The sequence below is a fragment of the Arvicanthis niloticus genome, chromosome 3 (genome assembly GCF_011762505.2).
Source record: "Arvicanthis niloticus isolate mArvNil1 chromosome 3, mArvNil1.pat.X, whole genome shotgun sequence".
Taxonomy (NCBI): Eukaryota; Metazoa; Chordata; class Mammalia; order Rodentia; family Muridae; genus Arvicanthis; species Arvicanthis niloticus.
In genome coordinates this window covers 115245533-115265314 of record NC_047660.1, presented here as the reverse complement: position 1 = coordinate 115265314, position 19782 = coordinate 115245533, and the positions used below count along the sequence as shown (strand labels likewise).

Here is a 19782-nt window from a genome sequence, read left to right as displayed (position 1 = left end):
ATGAAAATCCAAGCTACAGTTAGCAGTGTTCTATTACCACCTTCACAACTGTCACTTTATGTTTATTAGTTGTTCACTGTTGTCACAATATCCAGTATATTTTCTACCATTAGAATATATATTCCTTTAAGCAAAAAAAATTGATTTTGTTTTACCCTTTAACCCTTGAGTACTTCCAGAGTTTTATGACTAAATAATTGTTGTAAATCAAGGCCATGAGATATTAAAAATTTATTCTATATTGGTCAGGTTGTGTGTGTGTGTGTGTGTAAGAATAAATAGATTAGTCAGACAAATTACTCTTAAACCAAATCTTATAGAAAAAAAAACTTAGCAGTGATATTGTATGTTTTAGATTTAGAATTAAAAAATAAACCACAAAAAAGACAGATAAAATTGTGGTTTGGCATATTTATATTTTAAACGAAGGACCAAAGAGTTAATTACTTTAGGGAATCAAGTTTATAAGTAAGGGTTTTCAGTACAACCACCCAACAGATGACTTCATCTATTTTGTATACGGTAAACATTTATGTCTTTAGAAGGACAAATTTACAAAGATTTATTTACCATAGCTCCAAACATCACTTTGATGTGTGAATTTCCTATAATGTATACATTCCAGAGCCATCCATTTAATCGGCATCTATAAAGAAATAAAATGTAAATTATTAAAATTACACAAGAAATCATCTTTTAAAAAATATTTCTTAGATGGTAGTCTCTGGACTGACCTCAATTATAGTTTTGATGGAATGTATATTGCTATAAATCAGTTGTTTTTCAAGATATGGAACAAATAAATTGAAATTTGTAAAATCTATGAAGTAAATTAACCAGAGGATACATTTTAAAGCTTCATAAACAATACAAAGAAACTTAAGAGTACAAACCAGTTTATATATTTCTTAATGTCTAAATTTTGAGCTGGTGTTATGCCTGGCATTATCAAATCTGACAATCTTTCTACATGATGCTTTCTCAAAAATGAGACTCCTCTAGTTTCGGTGATTCCATTTCTCTCTCAGATATGGTTTTGGTGACTGATGTGATCGATTGTTTCTTCAGCCACTCAAATGTCCTCTTCTGATCACTAAATTGTCTAAAATAATGAATTACAAGGTTAGCTTTGCTTTGTTCTTCCGTCACAAACGATCTCCCGTGACTTGGTAAGGCAGAATTGAAAATATGTACTGTTTTCAAAATAGGAGCTCAGAATATAAAGGAATGTGAGGGGATCAGCACAAATCCATCATCACTACAAGAAAAACAACTCAACCCACATCCCCTGTGGGTGATGGGTCAGCAGAACCCATTTCAACTCAAAGGGCAGCAGTATGTAGCTGGGGATATAATTAGATTCTATGGAATAAAGATAAACATTTCTACTTTGCAGTTGAAAGCTTAAAACTAAATAGGCATTTGGAATCATGAGGTTGGCTGCTCACCAAGGTGACACCAAGGTAACTCTATGACAGAATCATGAGCTTCACTGAAAAGGAACAGAAGACACATTGAAAGTAATTTCCCTATGGGCAAGGAGTTAGCAGACTTTATGGAGTATGGACACTGTGTTACATAAGGAAGTTTAAATCATAGGTGGCTTGGTAAAGACTTAATGGTGACCAGGCATTTAAAGCTATAATGAATCTTGCTTTAGATAAACTTTACAGTTGTATGTTCTTAAGACAGGTGAAGTCGTATGATTTATAGACGGCTATTTCTGAGAAATCTTGTTGAACATTTCAAAGCTGTAGTTTTTCAACCACTGCAGTTTCTAGTAAACAGGCAAAATAGGCTGATAAAATCAGGGAAAGATAAGATAATTTCTAAAAACTAAAATTTTTATATTTTATAAAATTTTGTTATCTTTTTGTGGTAAGATTTGAATATAGACAATTATGTAAAGGCCACAGATGAATAAAAGCAAAGTATTTAGGAGCCTATTCTTGAAAATATTTACTTGTGATAGAAAAGTAAGCTATATAATTAACTAATTCGTATATATATAAATAATCTTTTCATATCATAACTTCATAGGTCAACAGGGATTAAGAATTTTTGGGTTTCTGTCATTGATCTGCACTCACATAGTTCTCTTTAATTAGGCAAGATAGATCTTCACATACAAACTTCCCTAATTAATTAGCCAAGAGTGTGGCTTAATCAGCAAATAAAAGACCTATCACTAAGATATAAATGAAATCATTGGAGAGGGAGATATGCAGAAACACTGTTGTCAGGCACAACTGGAGTGAGAGGGCTGGAAATCATAGCTGAAGATGTAACTGGGCCCAATCTTCTTCAATATTATTGGCTTAGCTTGTATTCTGGTGTACAGTCAAGTAACAAGCAATTGTGATATAAGTGAAATCAAAGTGACTATACTAGATCATCACAAGGTATCATTTTTGATGCTGGGGAAAGTAGACCCGAGAATGATTAGCTTTCATATGAATTATGATTATTGGTAATACCAAAATTCCTTAGTGGTACATAAGAAACTGCCATTTTGTATTAGCTCTTTAGTCTCAGGATCAGTGAGATAATCTTTACAGCCCTGTGTTAAAGGTTTATATTCTGCATCTCTAAGAATTACCATGCTGTTGTTCCAATGGGAGATAAAGAGATACGTTAGTACATTTGCAAAAGCTGTTGCTCTCAGCTCCACCTACCTTGCCACCATCAGCATTGTATTCTTTTTCATCTCCTTCCAATAGTCGTGCCAGTCCAAAATCTGTGATTTTAACATGATTTGGAGATTTCACTAAGACATTGCGGGCTGCCAAGTCCCGATGAACAAGCCGTCTTTCTTCCAGGTACATCATTCCCTGAAAAACAAACCAAGTTCGACAAAGGGGGTTACTTAGAATCTGAAGTTTTTCATGTTATAAAATGGGACACTTCATTTCTCAAAGGGAAGACAGACTCTTGGATACTGTAAAATAAAATAAAATAAAATAAAATAAAATGAAATGAAATAAAATAAAGTTAAATTAAAAACTTGCTGTGGGAGTGTGACAAGCCATAGATAAGTTTTGACATAAAATATATACCTAGTTTTAGAGGGCTTGATATCCTTTTGCAAACACTTCATTAGTGAGGTGTGCAGCTGTCTTAGCAGATAAGCTAACATACACTTGGACTGGCCTATAGATTCCTCATCTTTTTCTTCTCTATAATTTTTGCTTAGTGTCATCTTCATCCTACACAGTCATTTCAAACAAACACAGCTATGCATAACTAAAAGACCTTCCATTCCAGGTTTGATGACACCAAAACCATCTTCAGAGAGTCTCTAAAGGCTGGAGAGTTATATTGCTTTACTCTTTATACACAGAATAAAGGATACCCTGGGGGTTCATAAAAGTCTAATTTCAAATAAAAGACTTTTATGGCATTAGTTGTCATTATAGGAACCCACAAGTGAGAGTACATAGTTTATAATGACCTACAAATTAGCCTTTAATATGTTATCTTCATAAAACCACACAGGGAAATTAAAAATAAAATTTATTGTTGATTACTAATGAGATAGGGTGGTGAAAAAGAAAGCTTGCTTTTTATATCATACCAAAATGTTAATCTCTATAAAAATTCATAAGAATGTTGACCCACAAATAATAATTTGTTTCTTAGTTATAGTTTAGCAAGCAGGAAGATAGTGTTGTTTTATTGTATGTAAAACGTTTACATAATGGCAAGGTAAGAAAACTGAGACCTAGCTTAGATAAGCATGACCATGATTTTTATTGAGAAATTAAGGTAAATTGAACATTTGATTTTTTTTTCTCAGCGCTAAAATGTGGTCATTTGAAAACAAATCAGAATTATTATAAAAGGGCTGAAACACATTCTCATTCCAATTACAAATCATTGCTGTTGGCAGTTAGCATTACAGCTGCACAGCTTTGAAGGATTAATGGTTTCTGATATCAAAACAAAAGCCGTAGAAAACATACACATAAATCACATAGGTCAAAACATTATGAACTATATACCCGATGTAGTGTAAAATGGAGATTGCTGCACAGAGCGTCAGGAGCTAGCCTCCATAGAAATGCCCATCAAACACAACTGGCAGAGATAGCATCTCATACCGTCAGTCCAATCAGTCAACAGCTAGGTGACAACACATTTATTGGTGCTTTCTGAAGTCAACTCGCAAATGGTATTTATGAGATTTTTGCCCTCTTTCCTAAGTAGTGCCATTTTCGTACTTGAGGTAGGATATTGCAAAAATCAGGTAAATCTGAGAGCATACAGTTCTGGCAGGATTTAGAGGAGCAGAATTAAATAAATTTATTTTCTTGGAGATGATGTGCTTTCACATCCATCTGAATACTGTTTTCCTTTTAGGATACATTCATAAGCCGGGTGGTGGCGGCGCACGCCTTTAATCCCAGCACTTGGGAGGCAGAGGCAGGCGGATTTCTGAGTTCGAGGCCAGCCTGGTCTACAGAGTGAGTATCAGGACAGCCAGGACTACACAGAGAAACCCTGTCTCGAAAAACCAAAAAAAAAAAAAAAAGAAAAGAAAAGAAAGAAAGAAAAAAGATACATTCATTAAAAAATCATTTCTTTTATGTCAAACAACATAGCAGGACACAGAAGACATGTTGTCAATGTACTGATACTTAGATCTGAACACAGAAGACATGTTGTCAATGTACTGATACTTAGATCTGAATGTACACAGTAGCACATATTATGTTCTGCCCACCATGCTAGATACTGGGGAGGTAAGATAAGATCTTCACATTAAAGGATGACAGAGTGAATTACTAAACTGGGGAGAAATAAATCAAAACTTATGCATATGGCAAGGAGGACGTTGAACATTTAAGAAAAGTTGTATTCTGAGGAATAATCTGAAAAGTATACATGAGAGGAGAGACTTGAGAGAGGTACCCAGAGCAAGCTAAGCCTTGGGAGGAAAGACCATGGGCAGAGAGAACAGGAACAGTCATTGAGAGTAATTAACAAATGCGCTTGGCCAAACGCATACTATGCTGTCCCTCTGAAAAATAACACATATGGAGGGGCAGTGGTAAGCAATGAGGCTGAAGCAGTTAGAGGTCCAAGAAGCACAGGAATATGTCAGGGAAGTGATGTGAGTTTTGACTTCTAGATTTTATGTTCTATAAGGCTGTGATCAGGAAGTCGTCTTTTAATTTCAAGACAAAGAGACTGAAAGGTCTTTCCTTGGTAGTTGGATAAGAGAAAAGAGTGATTTTGGTTCTTTCTTTCTTTCTTTTTTTTTTTTTTTTGTTTCTTTTTTGTTTGTTTGTTTGTTTTTTAAGCATAGCGATTCTTCCGACTAAATAACATTCAAATAGAAATGTAGTTTGTGTATTTAAGAGCTTTTATGTTTTTTATTTAATTTATATGTATGAGTATTTTGCCTGTTAGTATATTTGTGTAGAGAGCAGAAAAAGGCATTGAATTTGACAGAACTTGAGTTCCAGATGCCTTTGAATTGTCATATAAGTGCTGGAATCTCAGCCTGGGTGCTCTGTAAGAGAAATGGGTGTTCTAAAGTGCTTATCTATATCTCTCTAGCCCTAACTTACACATTTCTCAAACAAATTTTCTCCATCTTTTCTCCCTGTCTCTCTTTTTCTCCCCCTCTCTGTGTACACAGACGTGCACACACACATTTATTTAGCGATGAGCAACAACTCTAAATCTCTGAGTGCAATAATAGGAAGTTTTGTTAGGATTACAAAGCACATCAGTGGGACCAAATTTGCTTGCCAGCTCTGCTCATCATGGAATTTTTATTATGGATAAGACTCTTGATTTGTACTGTTTTGTTATAGCATTCAGATGGACTATAATACCTTTGATTTTAAAGATGGGTTTAATTTTAATTATATGCATGTGCACATGTATGCAGGTACTCACAGAGGGCAGAAGAGGACATCAGATCTCCTGGAGGTGGAGTTACTGATGGTTGTGAACTACCAGATGTAGATGCTTGGAATCATGTCTTCTATAAGAGTAGTATGTGTTCTTAGCTACTAAATTATATTTCCATGCCCTAAGACATTTTTGAGATACATTCTATAATACAAAAGTTAGAAAACCCTAAAAGTATTTTGACACCCTATACTTTTATTTTAAAAATCCACTAAATAAAGCATCATACTTGAATCTTACTACCACTTGTCAAGAAAATAAATGTTTTCCTCAAAATAATGGAAACTCAATTCAGAAAACAAGATGGCAATTTATGAAGTTTTCTCTGTCTACTTGACTAAAACCAGTACTGCTAACAACAGAAGCATATGCCATTACTAAATTATCAAAATAGATTTGTATGGATACCATGCTGGCTGGAAATGAAATCTTGTCCTCTACTTGGGGCTTCTGGCATGACCTATGCTGCCCAGCTCTGGAGAGAGCATAATGAGAACATCCACACCACAGCTCCTACTAACTCCTACTAACTTTGGACAAGTTAGGTGCTAAATAAAATGTTTTTATAATAGTGAGTCAATGTAACCCTATGAACCGTGCACTTTTTCTTCTAAAAGAAATAAGATAAAACCAAGGTGAACAAAGACCATGTTACTTGGTTCAAATGATATAACTAATACATGGTAGAAGAGGGATTGGATCACTTTGGCTAGGATTCCAAAACCTACATATTTAAATCTAGGCACACAGAAATGAACATAGGTAAGACTTACGTCATCATAAAATGCACTATAGTAGAAAAATTATTCTTAAAGATTTATGTGAATTTCATGCACAATGCAGTCAATTGACTTTTAAGAAGTATTGTATTTAACATGTAACTAAATCACAAAGTTATTTAAGATTTAGAAACTTTTAATTATGTAAAGTTTAAGAGCCTACGTTTGCTTAGGGCACACTGTATAGAAAATGAAGGACTGCATCTGAATGTAAATTCTAAAAGCAATTGCATGCTTCAAACCCTAGCTCTTTAAAGTTCTAGATATATGATTGGGCAAGCAGCTTTACCACTCTGTCGCCACTCCCCTCCTCTTTAAAGGGAGACAATAACACAGTTTACACTAGACAAGCATTTACATTGATACAAGTATCCTGAAATATACCCACTATTATTAATATGTAGGTAATTCAGAATTACTACCATTCAAATTCTCATTTTAATAATGCTTCATTCTCTGTGTTGTTACATAAGGATATTGCACAGCTTATTGTGAAGATCAAGTAAGATAGCACATATAAATCCTTTATTAAGTGGTTTATTAGAACACACAAACTCTCATCAGTGTGCCACCGATAATTATCAACACTTCTCAACTAGGCAAACATTACTCTCAGTAAGTTGACCTGCCCGTTACAGAGAAATCTATGAAGCACAGTGGGCACTCAACAAACATTTGCAGTGATATAAATACCCTAAAACCTATCCCCCATGATTAATGTGTATGTACAAATTTCAGAATTATTACTATTCAAAAATCTTATTTTAATAATGTTTTGCTCTCAAAGTTAATATATAAGGATAAAATTTATTAGAAAATGTATTAAAGGTTTGGTGTTCTTCATAAATATACCACAGTTTTCAGGAAGTTACTGAACATAAAGGTCACAAATAAGATAGCTATGAAAGTCTTTGATGCTGGCAGATGCTTTCTGTGAGTTAATAAAATCATCAAACTGTTCACCCCTATCGCAGAACACAGAGGAGTATTTTAAGAAGATATGATTTAGCAATGTTTTGTTGACTTCATTACCGAAGTCATACAAATCTGATTTTATCCAAACTGGTAACAGTTGCCCCATTTCCTATGTTCCCTTACTTGCTCCAGTTAGAAAGTTGACTTATTTCAAGTTTTCTCACACCTCTTAAAATACAGATCTTGCATAAGAGGGGGAAGAAGTTTTGAGGGAGCTGGAGAGGTCAACGACACCACAAGAAAACCTACAGAGTCAACTAACCTGGGTCCATGGGGACTTACAGATACTGAATCAATAACCAAAGAGCATGCATGACATGAACCTAGGTTCCTGACACATGTAACAGATATGTAGCTTGGTCTTCAAGGGGGACCCTTAATAACTGTAACAGGGTCTGTCTTTAACTCTGTTGCCTGTCTCTATATCCTGATACTCTAACTGGGCTGCTTTGTCCAGCCTCAGTAGAGGCTTGCAACTTGTTATCCTATTGCAACTTGATATGTCAAGGTGAGTGGGGTATTCATGGGGTGGGGGCAACCCCTCCTCTGAGAAGAAATGGAGAGGAAATGGGAGGGTGGGAGGTGAGAGGGAGTGACTGGGAGGAGAGGAGGGAGGGGAAGCTGTGATCAGAATATAAAGTACATAAATAAATTAATTAATGGAAAAATATAGCTCACTGGGTAAAATGTAAAATTTGACTTTTGATTTTTGAAATTACACTTTGATAGAAAAATCCATGAGACAAATTTTCCTACAATTAATTTAAGTTTTAATATCTGGTTTAAAATCAATCACATGAACTGTTCTCTGAAAATAAAGTCAACAAAAGACTTAATTTTAGAATTCCTGCCATAGATGCACACCTGGCAGTGACCTTCTTTTCCATCTCGAGACATCTGAGTCACAGCCGTCTCGCTAAAATGGATGATTATTATAAATTTACTAAATGTAAAAATACATTCTGCCCTGCTGCAGGAAGTAAAAGGAAGTCAGTAAAGACTGGACTATTTGGAACAATAAATATTTGCTTCTTTCATATTTTCCATGCAATAATTTCAGTAAACACACGTGTGGAGCTAAAAATTTCAGGCTGCAGTCAGCTCTCAGTCATTAATCTCTGAAGGAGCAAAAACACCCTTCCAAAATAACAAGATGTCATTCTAATAACCCACATCTTTCTAAATAACAGAAAACTTTGGGAAATCTGACATCCTATAAAAATCTCTCCTTTCTTTCGTCTCTTCTTTAAAAGCAATTCTTGGAAATAAAACATCCGCTATAATGTTTGCTCCTCATGGGGCTAAAGATATGAGCATGCTCAATAAAAAAAAGGGGGGGGGAGCTTTTCGGGGAAGTTCCTTAATGTATCCATATTGGGCATGAGTGCAAACTGTGGAGGCTCTGGGAATAAGCCAAGTGGGGAGTCTTTCATCCATTAGGTTTTATGGTAGAAAGCCCACAGAATGGAAGGTTGTTGGATAAGATTTGTTGGCATATTGCTAAATAGTATATGGTTATAGGTATTTGTTTTATGCAAACTATAAAAAGGCAATGTTTTAAAATTATCTCTGATGTTATCTCTAGCATTTTTTTAATTTGGAAGGAGTTATTAAATATATCTATTCTTAAATACTAAATATTAACCCAATACTAGACACAAAGAGTAGGAAATATGTTGGGGTAACAATGTTGATTTCTGTACAGAGAGAACTGAGTACTGCCTGGACATTGTCCTTGTTATTCTTATGGCTCACCACTTGCCTCAGTATTTTTTAAACATATACCTTCTTCACTTCTGATTGGCTTAATAAAAATTGACAGCCAGTAGCTGAGGCAGGAAAGGGAAGGTGGGACTCCTGGGCAGAGATCGGACTGTGGGAAGAATCAGGTGCAGGAAGATTCACCAATGTGACAGAGAGGTGATCAGGAATACCCAGAGTGAAAAACAGGTAATGGGCCACATGGCTGACATGAACTAACATAGTCAGGTTTGTTATGTTAGACGAGCTAAGTGGAAAGTAGCAGAAGCTAAGGTCTGAGCTATGATAAAAATTAATAAGTCTCTTAAATTATTCAAACACTGCAGGGCTAAGAAAGTCCAGAAATAGAAATAGGTAGAATAGACATTTCTCTTCAGCTGTTTGCTTGGTAAGGGACTTGAATATATTCTCATAAAAGTAAGTTGGACTCATCCTAAATTTTAAGACACCCAACTACAGAAATAAATGATGGCTATTCTCTAGCTAAGTGAATTCAATCACTTCAAACATCATCTGTCTGTTTCCCTTCTCTTTTCTATTAGGTTAGCTTGAGAGTTAAGGTGTATCACATAAGGAAAATACTTAGAACATTCAATATTCTAAGATGAATCTGTCTAACAAATATATAACTTCAAATTCATTCTTCTTATTGAAAATAAAATTAATCCCAATAAGGAAAAGACAGTTGCCCACTGAAACTCAGCATTGTTGGGAGGTGGCTCTCTCTCTCTCTCTCTCTCTCTCTCTCTCTCTCTCTCTCTCTCTCTCTCTCTCCCTGTATCTCTCTCTCTCTCCTTGTCTCTCTCTCTATATATATATATATATATACATATATAATATATGTATATATATGTTTACATTGTTTTATGTAACTATTATTTCTCTGAAATGAATCAGCAGGTCACATGGGTGTCTTGGCAGGTTCAGTGTTAGTTCTTATAGTTAGTTTTCATATTTTCTGTTTTAGCTACACTCCTTCAAAAATTTTGTTAGACTATAGACCTTAAAAATTTTTCATAATGAGAACACCAGTTTTTACTCATTTTAATAAAAAGGGATAAAATACTTTTCAATTCAATATTTTTTTCTTCTAAAACTAGTCCAAGTAAAGAAGTGTTGGTACCTGTCTATAGTAGGTCGAGCTGTGCGCTTCTTTAAGCCAGTTCAGAACCAGACCACCAATACACTTTCATCTCATGGTGTTGGTTGCATTAGTCTTGAGGCACTGACCCCCAAACCAAACACAAATAGAGTTGTATTGCTTGGGCGATCTCCCTTTCACAAGAGGAAGAACACTACCCCTCTTTGGATCATTTGGAGGAGCTGTTCCAGCTCCCATGTCTTAATGGAATTGGAAAAAGATACAATTTTATACTAACCCCACTGTTTTCTCTGTCCAGTACTACCTTTTCTTACTAAAGCAGATGCTATTCCTAAGAACTCTTGCCAAAAATCCTTCTCAAATACAAACCTGTCTCAAAGACTGCTTTCTACAAAAATGTGTGTAATATCCCCATGTCCTTTTATCAGGATCTTTGACAGATAGGATGTTTTAAAACTTACATTACTCTATAATTTACAAATACTACCATCATACTTTCCCTATATTCTTTTATTCAGATTATATTCCTTTATCCATGGAAATAATTTATGCTGATTTTTTTCATGTTGATCCTTCCAATCTCCCCTTCTTATCTTCATTTAGTGTTAGGTATATTGTTTTATGTGGAGTTTTATTATACTTTTTTGTTTGTGTGTTTTCTAGACAGGATTTTACTGTGTAGTCCTGGCTGTCCTGGAACTCACTCTGTAGACCAGGCTAGTCTCAAACTCAGAGATCCACCTGCCTCTGCCTACCACGTGCTGGGAGAAAAGGTGTGCAATGCCATCATGGGGCTTGAATTTTATGTTATTTTTAATACACAGCTCATGGATTATATTGTCATGCCTTACTTATGCTGTTTTAAATTAAAATATATTTTGATAAGTAATCCAACTTTCTACTTTCCAGTGTTGCATTAAATGTTCACACAAGCTCAGATATATAGACAAATATAATTCACATACTTATTAATTTTGTTCTTTTTTATCTATTAGCATTTAATTTTCTGTATTTCTTTAACATTAAGTCATTGAATTGCTCAACATGTACAATGATCTAAATTTACTTAACAGTATAATCTGTTGGCTGTACTATGAGATATTTTAGGCAAGTTGTAATAGTCACTGTAGAAAAACAACACAGAGACATTTTTGATTAGCAATGGACACTGAAGTCATGTGAGAAAGATAAACTATGATCATGTATGTTTCTATTATATCACTTAGAAGCATAAAATAATTAACATATATTTCACATATATTCCATACCAAGCACTCAAAGTACTCTATACATACAAAAGCACAAATTCTGAAGGTAATATGAGTATTAGTATTTTATTATCGCTAGCTAAAGAAGGGTCAACTGATGTGCAGAAAGGTAAAAAAAAAGTATCTTGCTCCTAATCATAACTAACACATAATATATCTCACAGAACCAAAAGTTAACTATAGAGTGTTTGATTCCAAAAGCAGTGAAAACTACAGTCAACCAACTATAAACTCATATAGAACATTATCAAGTGAATGTATTTATATAAGTGACTGTTACAGAGACAACAAGTATTGCAAAAAATGAAAGAGAAGATTACTTTCCTATGGAGTAAATAGTTGTAGATAATATATACAACTATTTAGTTCATCTGGATTCTCTAAGGATGGTACCTCTGGATCTACTTTAGAATCAAACTATGCTGATACCATGTTTAATGACTTGGACATATAGAGGAATGAGCTTGTTTGAAAACTCGGTCATTAGACAAATATCACAGAGTACACTTATTTAAAACCAGATGACATGATTCAACCTTGATCCAGCAAGAAACTCAGTGAATTCAAAACGAACAAGGTTGCTGTCAAAATAAAATGGCATACATTTTAACTTTCTTTTCTTTTTAAAATTTTTTTTTAGATGTGGGGGAAACATGCCTTTAACTGCAACATTTGGGTGGCTGAGGCAGGCATATCTCTATGAGTTCAAGTTCAGCCTGGTCTACCTAGGCAGTTCTTAGCTACCTGAAGTTAAACGTTAAGACCGTGTCTCACAAAACCTCTTAAATTAGTTTACAAATATATGTGTATAAATATCCATATATTTTATGCATATAAACACATAGATATGATATGTGTGTGCATGTTTGTGTGTGTGTGTGTATTTGTGTGTGTATGTGTCTGATCATATTTAATTAGGGTTGCTTGTATAAACTCGGGTAAGACTCTCTCTCTCTCTCTCTCTCTCTCTCTCTCTCTCTCTCTCTCTCTCTCTAAAACATTTAACTTTCCATAGCCCCTCTAGGAGAGTTGGAGTCCTGTGATCTCTTGTCCTACCTGGATAGTCTGTAGATAGGCTCAGTCTAGTACCGGTCTTTGTGAAGATAACCACAGATGCTGTGACTTCATGTATGCAACATCCAGGTTCTGTACAGAAAAGAGTAGCACTCCATCCCACCCTACAGCTCTTAACATTCTTTCCACTTCTTCTGTAATGTTCCCTGCGCATCAGATGGGTGATATGGATACCCAATTAGGGCTCGGCACTCAGCAATCATTTGTTCTCCACACACTGACAAGTTATTGTGAATCTCTGCAATGAGTATCATTTAGACATTTGATTTTCTAAATTGAAGAAATAAACTACAGTAATAATAAAGAATTAGTAAATATATAAGCCAGTAAATTTGCCATATATTATCATGAACAAGTATTTTACATTGTATACAACTTATTATAGTATATTTAGAAAATAGGTTACTTTTTGTTTGAGTCAGTTTAGTACTGCAGATCAAGCTGACTTGGAACTTGCATCAGTCTTCCTGCTTTTATTTTTCAAGTCTAGAAATTTTGGACAGGTGCCAGCACGTCTAACCACAGTTTATTTCTCTATACCCCATTACCACAAACACAAGAGCCTTATAGTTACAGTGTTACTAGGGCCCAGACTCTGTTGTGTTTGTTCATTAGACCATGTGTCTTCTACAGCTCAAATCAGCATTAAATTCATGTTTATGGCTGGATTAAATGACCCAGAAGACCAAAATTTTGTGAGACTGTCTGGCACAAACAATTTTTCTTCATGGTGAGGCAGAGCTGATTTAAAATTTACACCACTGATGGTAGTATGGAAAAGATGAATCCTGCAGCAATTAGGATAACCCCAGGCTTTGGAATTCAAGTATCAAGGAAATAAGTGGAAATCCCATTTAGAAATTTCTAGAGTGGGGAATATAGCAGAACTTTTCTCTCTGGTTACCTGTATATTCTTTAAAAATCAGATTAAATCACTTTTCTCAATCTCTTGAAAAGTTCCATTTTGGAGACAACTTTCCCATGACTCCCAATGAAATGAAAACATGACATCAACAAGGCAAAATGAGCAGTTTTTATTTTCTTAAGGAAGAAATGTCGAGTCAAAAAGCTCATCTACTTGGACCAGGAGAATAGCCACCTGTCCACAGCAGTCCCCCACCAGTGACCTCTAGCCAACAATGGGAGAAGTGACCTGTGGAGCATCACCAAGAGGCACTCTCACAGAGAGGTGCACTTAAAATGGATCCTTCTGCTCCTTAAGCAGCGATCGATAAAGATGTAGATTGCAATGAGAAAGGAGATGTTTGTGGGCTGTAGTAGTTATCCTCTGTGTCTCTCCTGAAATTAATTAAAAATCAATGAAGTGTGCAACCTATTAATACAGCAACCTCTAGATTAAACCATGGAAGCTGATGCTCTCTCTGGGTATACATGTTGAGCAAATATACTCAGACACAAAAGACAGAAGGTGGAATGTATGACCCCCTTATAATTGAGCAGAAAGGATTCATGTGCAATAGTTGTGGTTTCACAGTATTAGAGTATACTGCTAAAAAAAAAAGATGTAAAAGGGTTGGAAACACTATGTCCAGAACATTTCTTCTTATGTCAATTATATGAAATTTTACAAAATATTCTTACTACAAAGCAAAATTCTGCCATTGTATAGAGCTAAAAGAATTAATAACCACTTTGCTAAATGTAAATTATATATTTATAAATCCAAAAAGTTAAGTTTATAAGTAATATTTACTTTATTTTAATTTATTTTTACTTTATATATACAGATGTTTTGTCTGCATGTATGTCTGAGTAGCATATGTCTCTCTGGTACCTTCAGAGACCAGAAGATGGGGGATTCCCTGGACCTGGAGTTACAGATGGTTGTGAGTCACCACCTGAGCATCCAAGTGAGGATCTAATCCTGTTCTGCTGGAAGAGCAGCCTATGCTCTTAACCACTGAGTCATCTCTTCAACCTCTGCTGACTTTTTAAAAATAAGCATGTTTCAATTAAATCCTTAGAGCAGCAAAAGCTTTTTGGTGATTTGAGCAAACTTGGTTTCTGGATAAGAAGTTGTAATCTGTGCCAATCAGTCAAGTTCTTCTTCTACCTCCTCTTTCCTTTAGTGGACCTAATGTATACCTGAAAGTGCTTATATGGTCATCCTTCTGAAAATCACTCAGACATTTTCCAGCTGCCTGCTCTGATCCATACTTTCTTTACTCAGGTTCATTCTTCCATAAAGTATCCTTAAAATATCCTCAGAAGAATTTGAACCACAGCTTCCAAATGCCATCTTAATCCTTCATCACTAATTTGAAAGTCCAAGTTAAGTTTTAAGTTTTGTATATACCTAGGGACAGTATTCTAGGGCTTTTTCACTAATCTTGATCTAGAGGCTGGGAAAGACTCTTACTTAACACCTTTGCTAATTTCCTTATCCCAGCATGATTATGGAAGGATCAAATATCACCAAAGAGAATAGTCTCTTTCATGGTTGTAAATGTTCAGAAATTCTCATCTAAATATTTGATGTCTTTCCAAGCTTAACTATGGTCATCTATGATGTTAAAACAATGTTATATTGTTGGAGTTTTGCCTCAATTGACATGCAGAGTACCTGTAAGTCCTTATCACTTAAAAGTTGTTTCTTGTAGTCTGAAGTTTTCAGAATGTCTCATGGATGTTCATGAATACATTATTGGTTCTATTTCTGAGTGTTCCTTGCTATTTCCAGCATCCACAGAAACTATGTCTGGAGCTGGAAGTGCTCACATCTTTTTCTGGGGTTATTTCTTCATGATTTAGAAGCTGACATGTAAAACATTTTACAGTAGCAAATGGTGTCCTTCCATTCCTCCTCATTGTGTCAGGATGTTGCTGTCTTCCATGAAGCCTTGGAGAAGTGCTTGCATGCTCCTGAACTTCATGCCCCTAGCTGCATTAATAACTATTATTGAGACCCTAAATGACAAGCAGTTCTTTGAAAGGAAGTTCTTTGACAATTTTAGCCTCTGTCTCTGTTAAGGTTCAGATCTAGCGCAAGAAGTGGGTGAAGAAGATTGACACATCCCTTGGCTTATTTTCCCCATTCTGACCTCTTGTACTTGCCGTCATTTTCTTATCCATTCTTACTCTCTGACATATGTGCACACATGCGCATACTCTGTAATGCACACACACCAAACCACCTCCCGCTCTTAGCCAGGAACATCATCAGGCAATTAAAATAACTATCAAAGCAGCTTTACTTAGAATCTTAACCAGACCTCTATAGCTAAAGCACACTGGAAACTCTCTACTCTGTTTTTTACTTTGTATTTATTGTTTTTTTAATCTGGGACACCCTCAGTGTTTACTACCAACAACATTCTTCCTGCCATGGAAGAATGTGGACCAAAGCTATTCCTCTCCTACATAATAAATTAGATATCACTTTCTTTCACAAAATCTTCCCTGCACAAGTAAAACGATTCACTCTAGTACTATTTAATGCAACACACAACTTTGTCACTTTTACTATCTATCATCTGTTTATCCACCATCTATCTATCTATCTATCTATCTATCTATCTATCTATCTATCTATCATCTATTATCTGTCTGTCTATTTGTGTTGTTTTAAATGAGAATGATCTCCACACATTCATATATTTGAATGATTAGTCACCAGGGAGTGGCTTAAATGGATAAGAAAGATTAGGAGTGTGGCCTTGTTGGACAAAATGTTTCTGTCACTGGAGGAGGTAAGCTTTGCGCTTTCAAAAGCCCACACCAAGCTCATTCCCTCTTCCCATCTTCCTGCATATTGCATTGTAGCCTGTTACTACTCTACCATCATCTGTGCCATGCCTGTTGTCATGCTCTTAAGAATGATGATACTAATAGACTAAGCATCTGAAATTGTAAGCAAGCCCCCAATTAAGTGATTTCTTTTATATGAGTTTCCTTGGTGATTGGGTCTCTTCACAACAATAGAGCAGTGATTAAGTCACTATCTATCTATCTATCTATCTATCTATCTATCTATCTATCTATCTAGGAAAAGCTCTGAAATGTTCAAACATTAAAAAAATTCTTTTGTATCAGCAAATAAAAGTTATTTTATAAGACAGAAGGAAGATATACTTTTGTTTATTGGGTTGCATCTTCTAAGCTTAAATGACCAAAATGCTATATGGCATTTTAACTATTAATATTATTGATTCCCTTTCATGATTTGCTTTAAACCATATGGGTTATTACCCACCTATATGTTCTGCTTAGATGACACAGTTTGTCTCTCTTCACATTTAACAATTGATCAGGGTTTGGATAGCTAGGAAGTTGTAGTCAGTTTGATTGATTTCCTCCTCTCTGTACTCTTTCTATATCTTCTTCTATTGCCTTTGAATCATTAGATTAAGGGAGAAGGAAATCATGGAAATACTCAGAGCATTCAAATAAACATAGTCTAATAATTAGAAGTTCAGAAAGAGGAAATGTTATGATATATTTTGAAACTGTTGATATTAATTCATATTGCTTATCATCCTTTACTAGCTATTGTCTCCTTATTAAAAAAAAATAACTGCTAAACATCTGCTAATTTTAAGGCTCACCTGCATAAGTACTGTAACTTGCTTTCTAGATATTTTTAATTCCATGGAACTCAGATTTGCTATTAAGTACCATCTGAATCCTACAGAAGTAGGGGAAGAGTGCTGTTTATATTCACTGCCAAAATGGAATCTGAAAACTGCCCTCTTCAATGCTTTCCTCTTCAGTTTGCTGATTTATGCAGTTAATATCTCATGCGGAAGAAGGCTGAGAGCACACACTATAATATTATAAATACTGTGTGGCAGAGGGTCACTGTCAGCCTGTTCCTATTTGTCTTTGTCAGTGAAGAGGGAGGGAAGTAATTAAAAGTGCTGGTTTAGGGCAAGACTTCAATATTAGCTCAGCCACTCACCATATGCTGCTGGTGGCCTTAGGCATGTTAAGGGTATCAGACCAGTGTTTCCATCTATTAAATGGGGAAAATAATAATACCCATCTCAAAGGTTATTCTGACAATTAAGAAGCCATTACATGTTAAACTCATAAAATTCTGCCTGGCTCAGAGTAAGCGTTCAACCTTGTTAGTTACTATTGTCACCTATGTTACAGAGACAGTCTGTTTTCAAACATTCAGATTTCAAATAACTTTCAATTGCCTGAGGCATCAAACACATACTTTTTTGCTTAGAACCCCAAAGATCAACCATGACCAGGTAACAATGTTTCTTGGTACTGTTCTTTTCTGTGGCACTTTAATTTCAGCAAACTTGTCATCTTTAAACACTTGCACTTTCTGTTCAGTTGATGAGTTACATTTTCTTGACAGTCCACAAACAGTTATGTAGGAGATGAAAGTGGCAGGCAAAATGTTTTCATCATTGAATGTGATTAAGAAAGAGAAGTCACTAAGACCAATGACATCAATGTAACTTTAGCCTCTACAGTGCTTTCACTGAAGATAAGCTATGAGAATATATATTATCAGTATTTAGGTGAAATATAATTACCTATATTACCTATATTAATCTCTAAATGTATCATTGTGCTTTAGTTAAGAGGAAAAAATGCATAATTATATCTTGTCCATGTGGATCTCTAGTTCAAATTAATTTTTTCATCCTCCATCATCTTAAAGATCACATTATATATGATAATCAAAAACATATAATATCTGTGTGCAGATATCTGCATCTATTAATTGTTCAACTACACAAAGGAACAAGAGGAAATATCAAGTATCATTTATCCCTTTTTGATCACTATATAAAATATAGTGTATATAATGTCATTTCTATATATCTAAATAAGATAAAGAAAAAAATTCTCATTTTTCTCAGCAATTATTTGCTGAATATTTAATATGTCTCTGTACCCTACTAATTATTTTACAAGTAAAGACGGATAGTGTTTCTTTAATCATTTATATTATGATGTGTGAGGATGCTGTGGCTGGACTCCTGCTAAACTCAAGGAGAAATATGGTCCTCAAAAAAACCAAAGTTGAGAGATAGTGTGGAACTTTTAATAAACTTCTAGTGTATCAAAATAAATTAATGACCCCTTGTACAGTTTGGTTAATTATTTCACTTTTTACAGACTGGATTAGTTATCCTGAGAGTATTGCTATAAAATGAAATAATTTTTTATTTCATCCTTTTAAAATTCACCCTTGCAGTTCTTCACTATATCAGTGATGCAGAGTGGATTCCATACCAGAGAGCCAAGCTGATGCATGTGCTGTGTTCTTTATCTCCCAGCTAAATATGATCTAAATAAACTCAATTCCTTTAAAAGTTACCCTGTCTAAGATATTCTACTATAGCACAAGAAAATAGACTCGTACAAAGCCATATGTAGACACTAATAGAGGTTGTTAAGGAAGTATTTGAAAAGTACACATGAGAGAATGGAATATTTTCTATGCAGAGAATATCTGAGATTTTGCACTTGATAGTGAGTGAAAAAATCAACATCTAAATTTAAGGCCATAATAAGTCAAGAAAGTGTATGCTAAATATGATTTTAAAAAACTAGATGAAAAACATGGAGTTCTATAAGAATTAGAAAAAAAGTGCAAAACATTCTCTTAGGATGGGGCACAAGATGACACAGTGCAACAGTTAAGTGTATAACTTCTCTGTGACTACCTATAGTGTATTACAAAGCAAGTATTAATATATTTGCCAGAACTTCAGGTTGGACATTTAGCAGGTACCATGTCTTTCTATGAAGCTCTGAACAATATTCAATCAAAACCTGTCACTGCTTGTCTGAATTAACCCTGGTCAGCTGATGAAGGTAGTGGTAGAGGTAGTGTTTGTTACCCTTTAATTCCATAAAATCTTTGAAGACTAACTATAGAAATAAGCACAGTCTTTTTTCTATGCTCAGTATT

At 34.9% G+C, this 19782-nt stretch overlaps 1 protein-coding gene across 1 annotated transcript in view; it reads right to left on the bottom strand.

Moving 5' to 3' along the window:
* Window positions 1-19782, bottom strand: part of Erbb4 (erb-b2 receptor tyrosine kinase 4) — a 988011-nt gene that overhangs the window by 44385 nt on the left and 923844 nt on the right. The window contains exons 18-19 of the mRNA XM_076932054.1: window positions 2676-2831; window positions 571-646 (exon numbers count right to left, since the gene is read on the bottom strand). Of these exons, the coding sequence (XP_076788169.1) occupies window positions 571-646; window positions 2676-2831 (232 nt within the window). The remainder of the gene's footprint in view (window positions 1-570; window positions 647-2675; window positions 2832-19782) is intronic.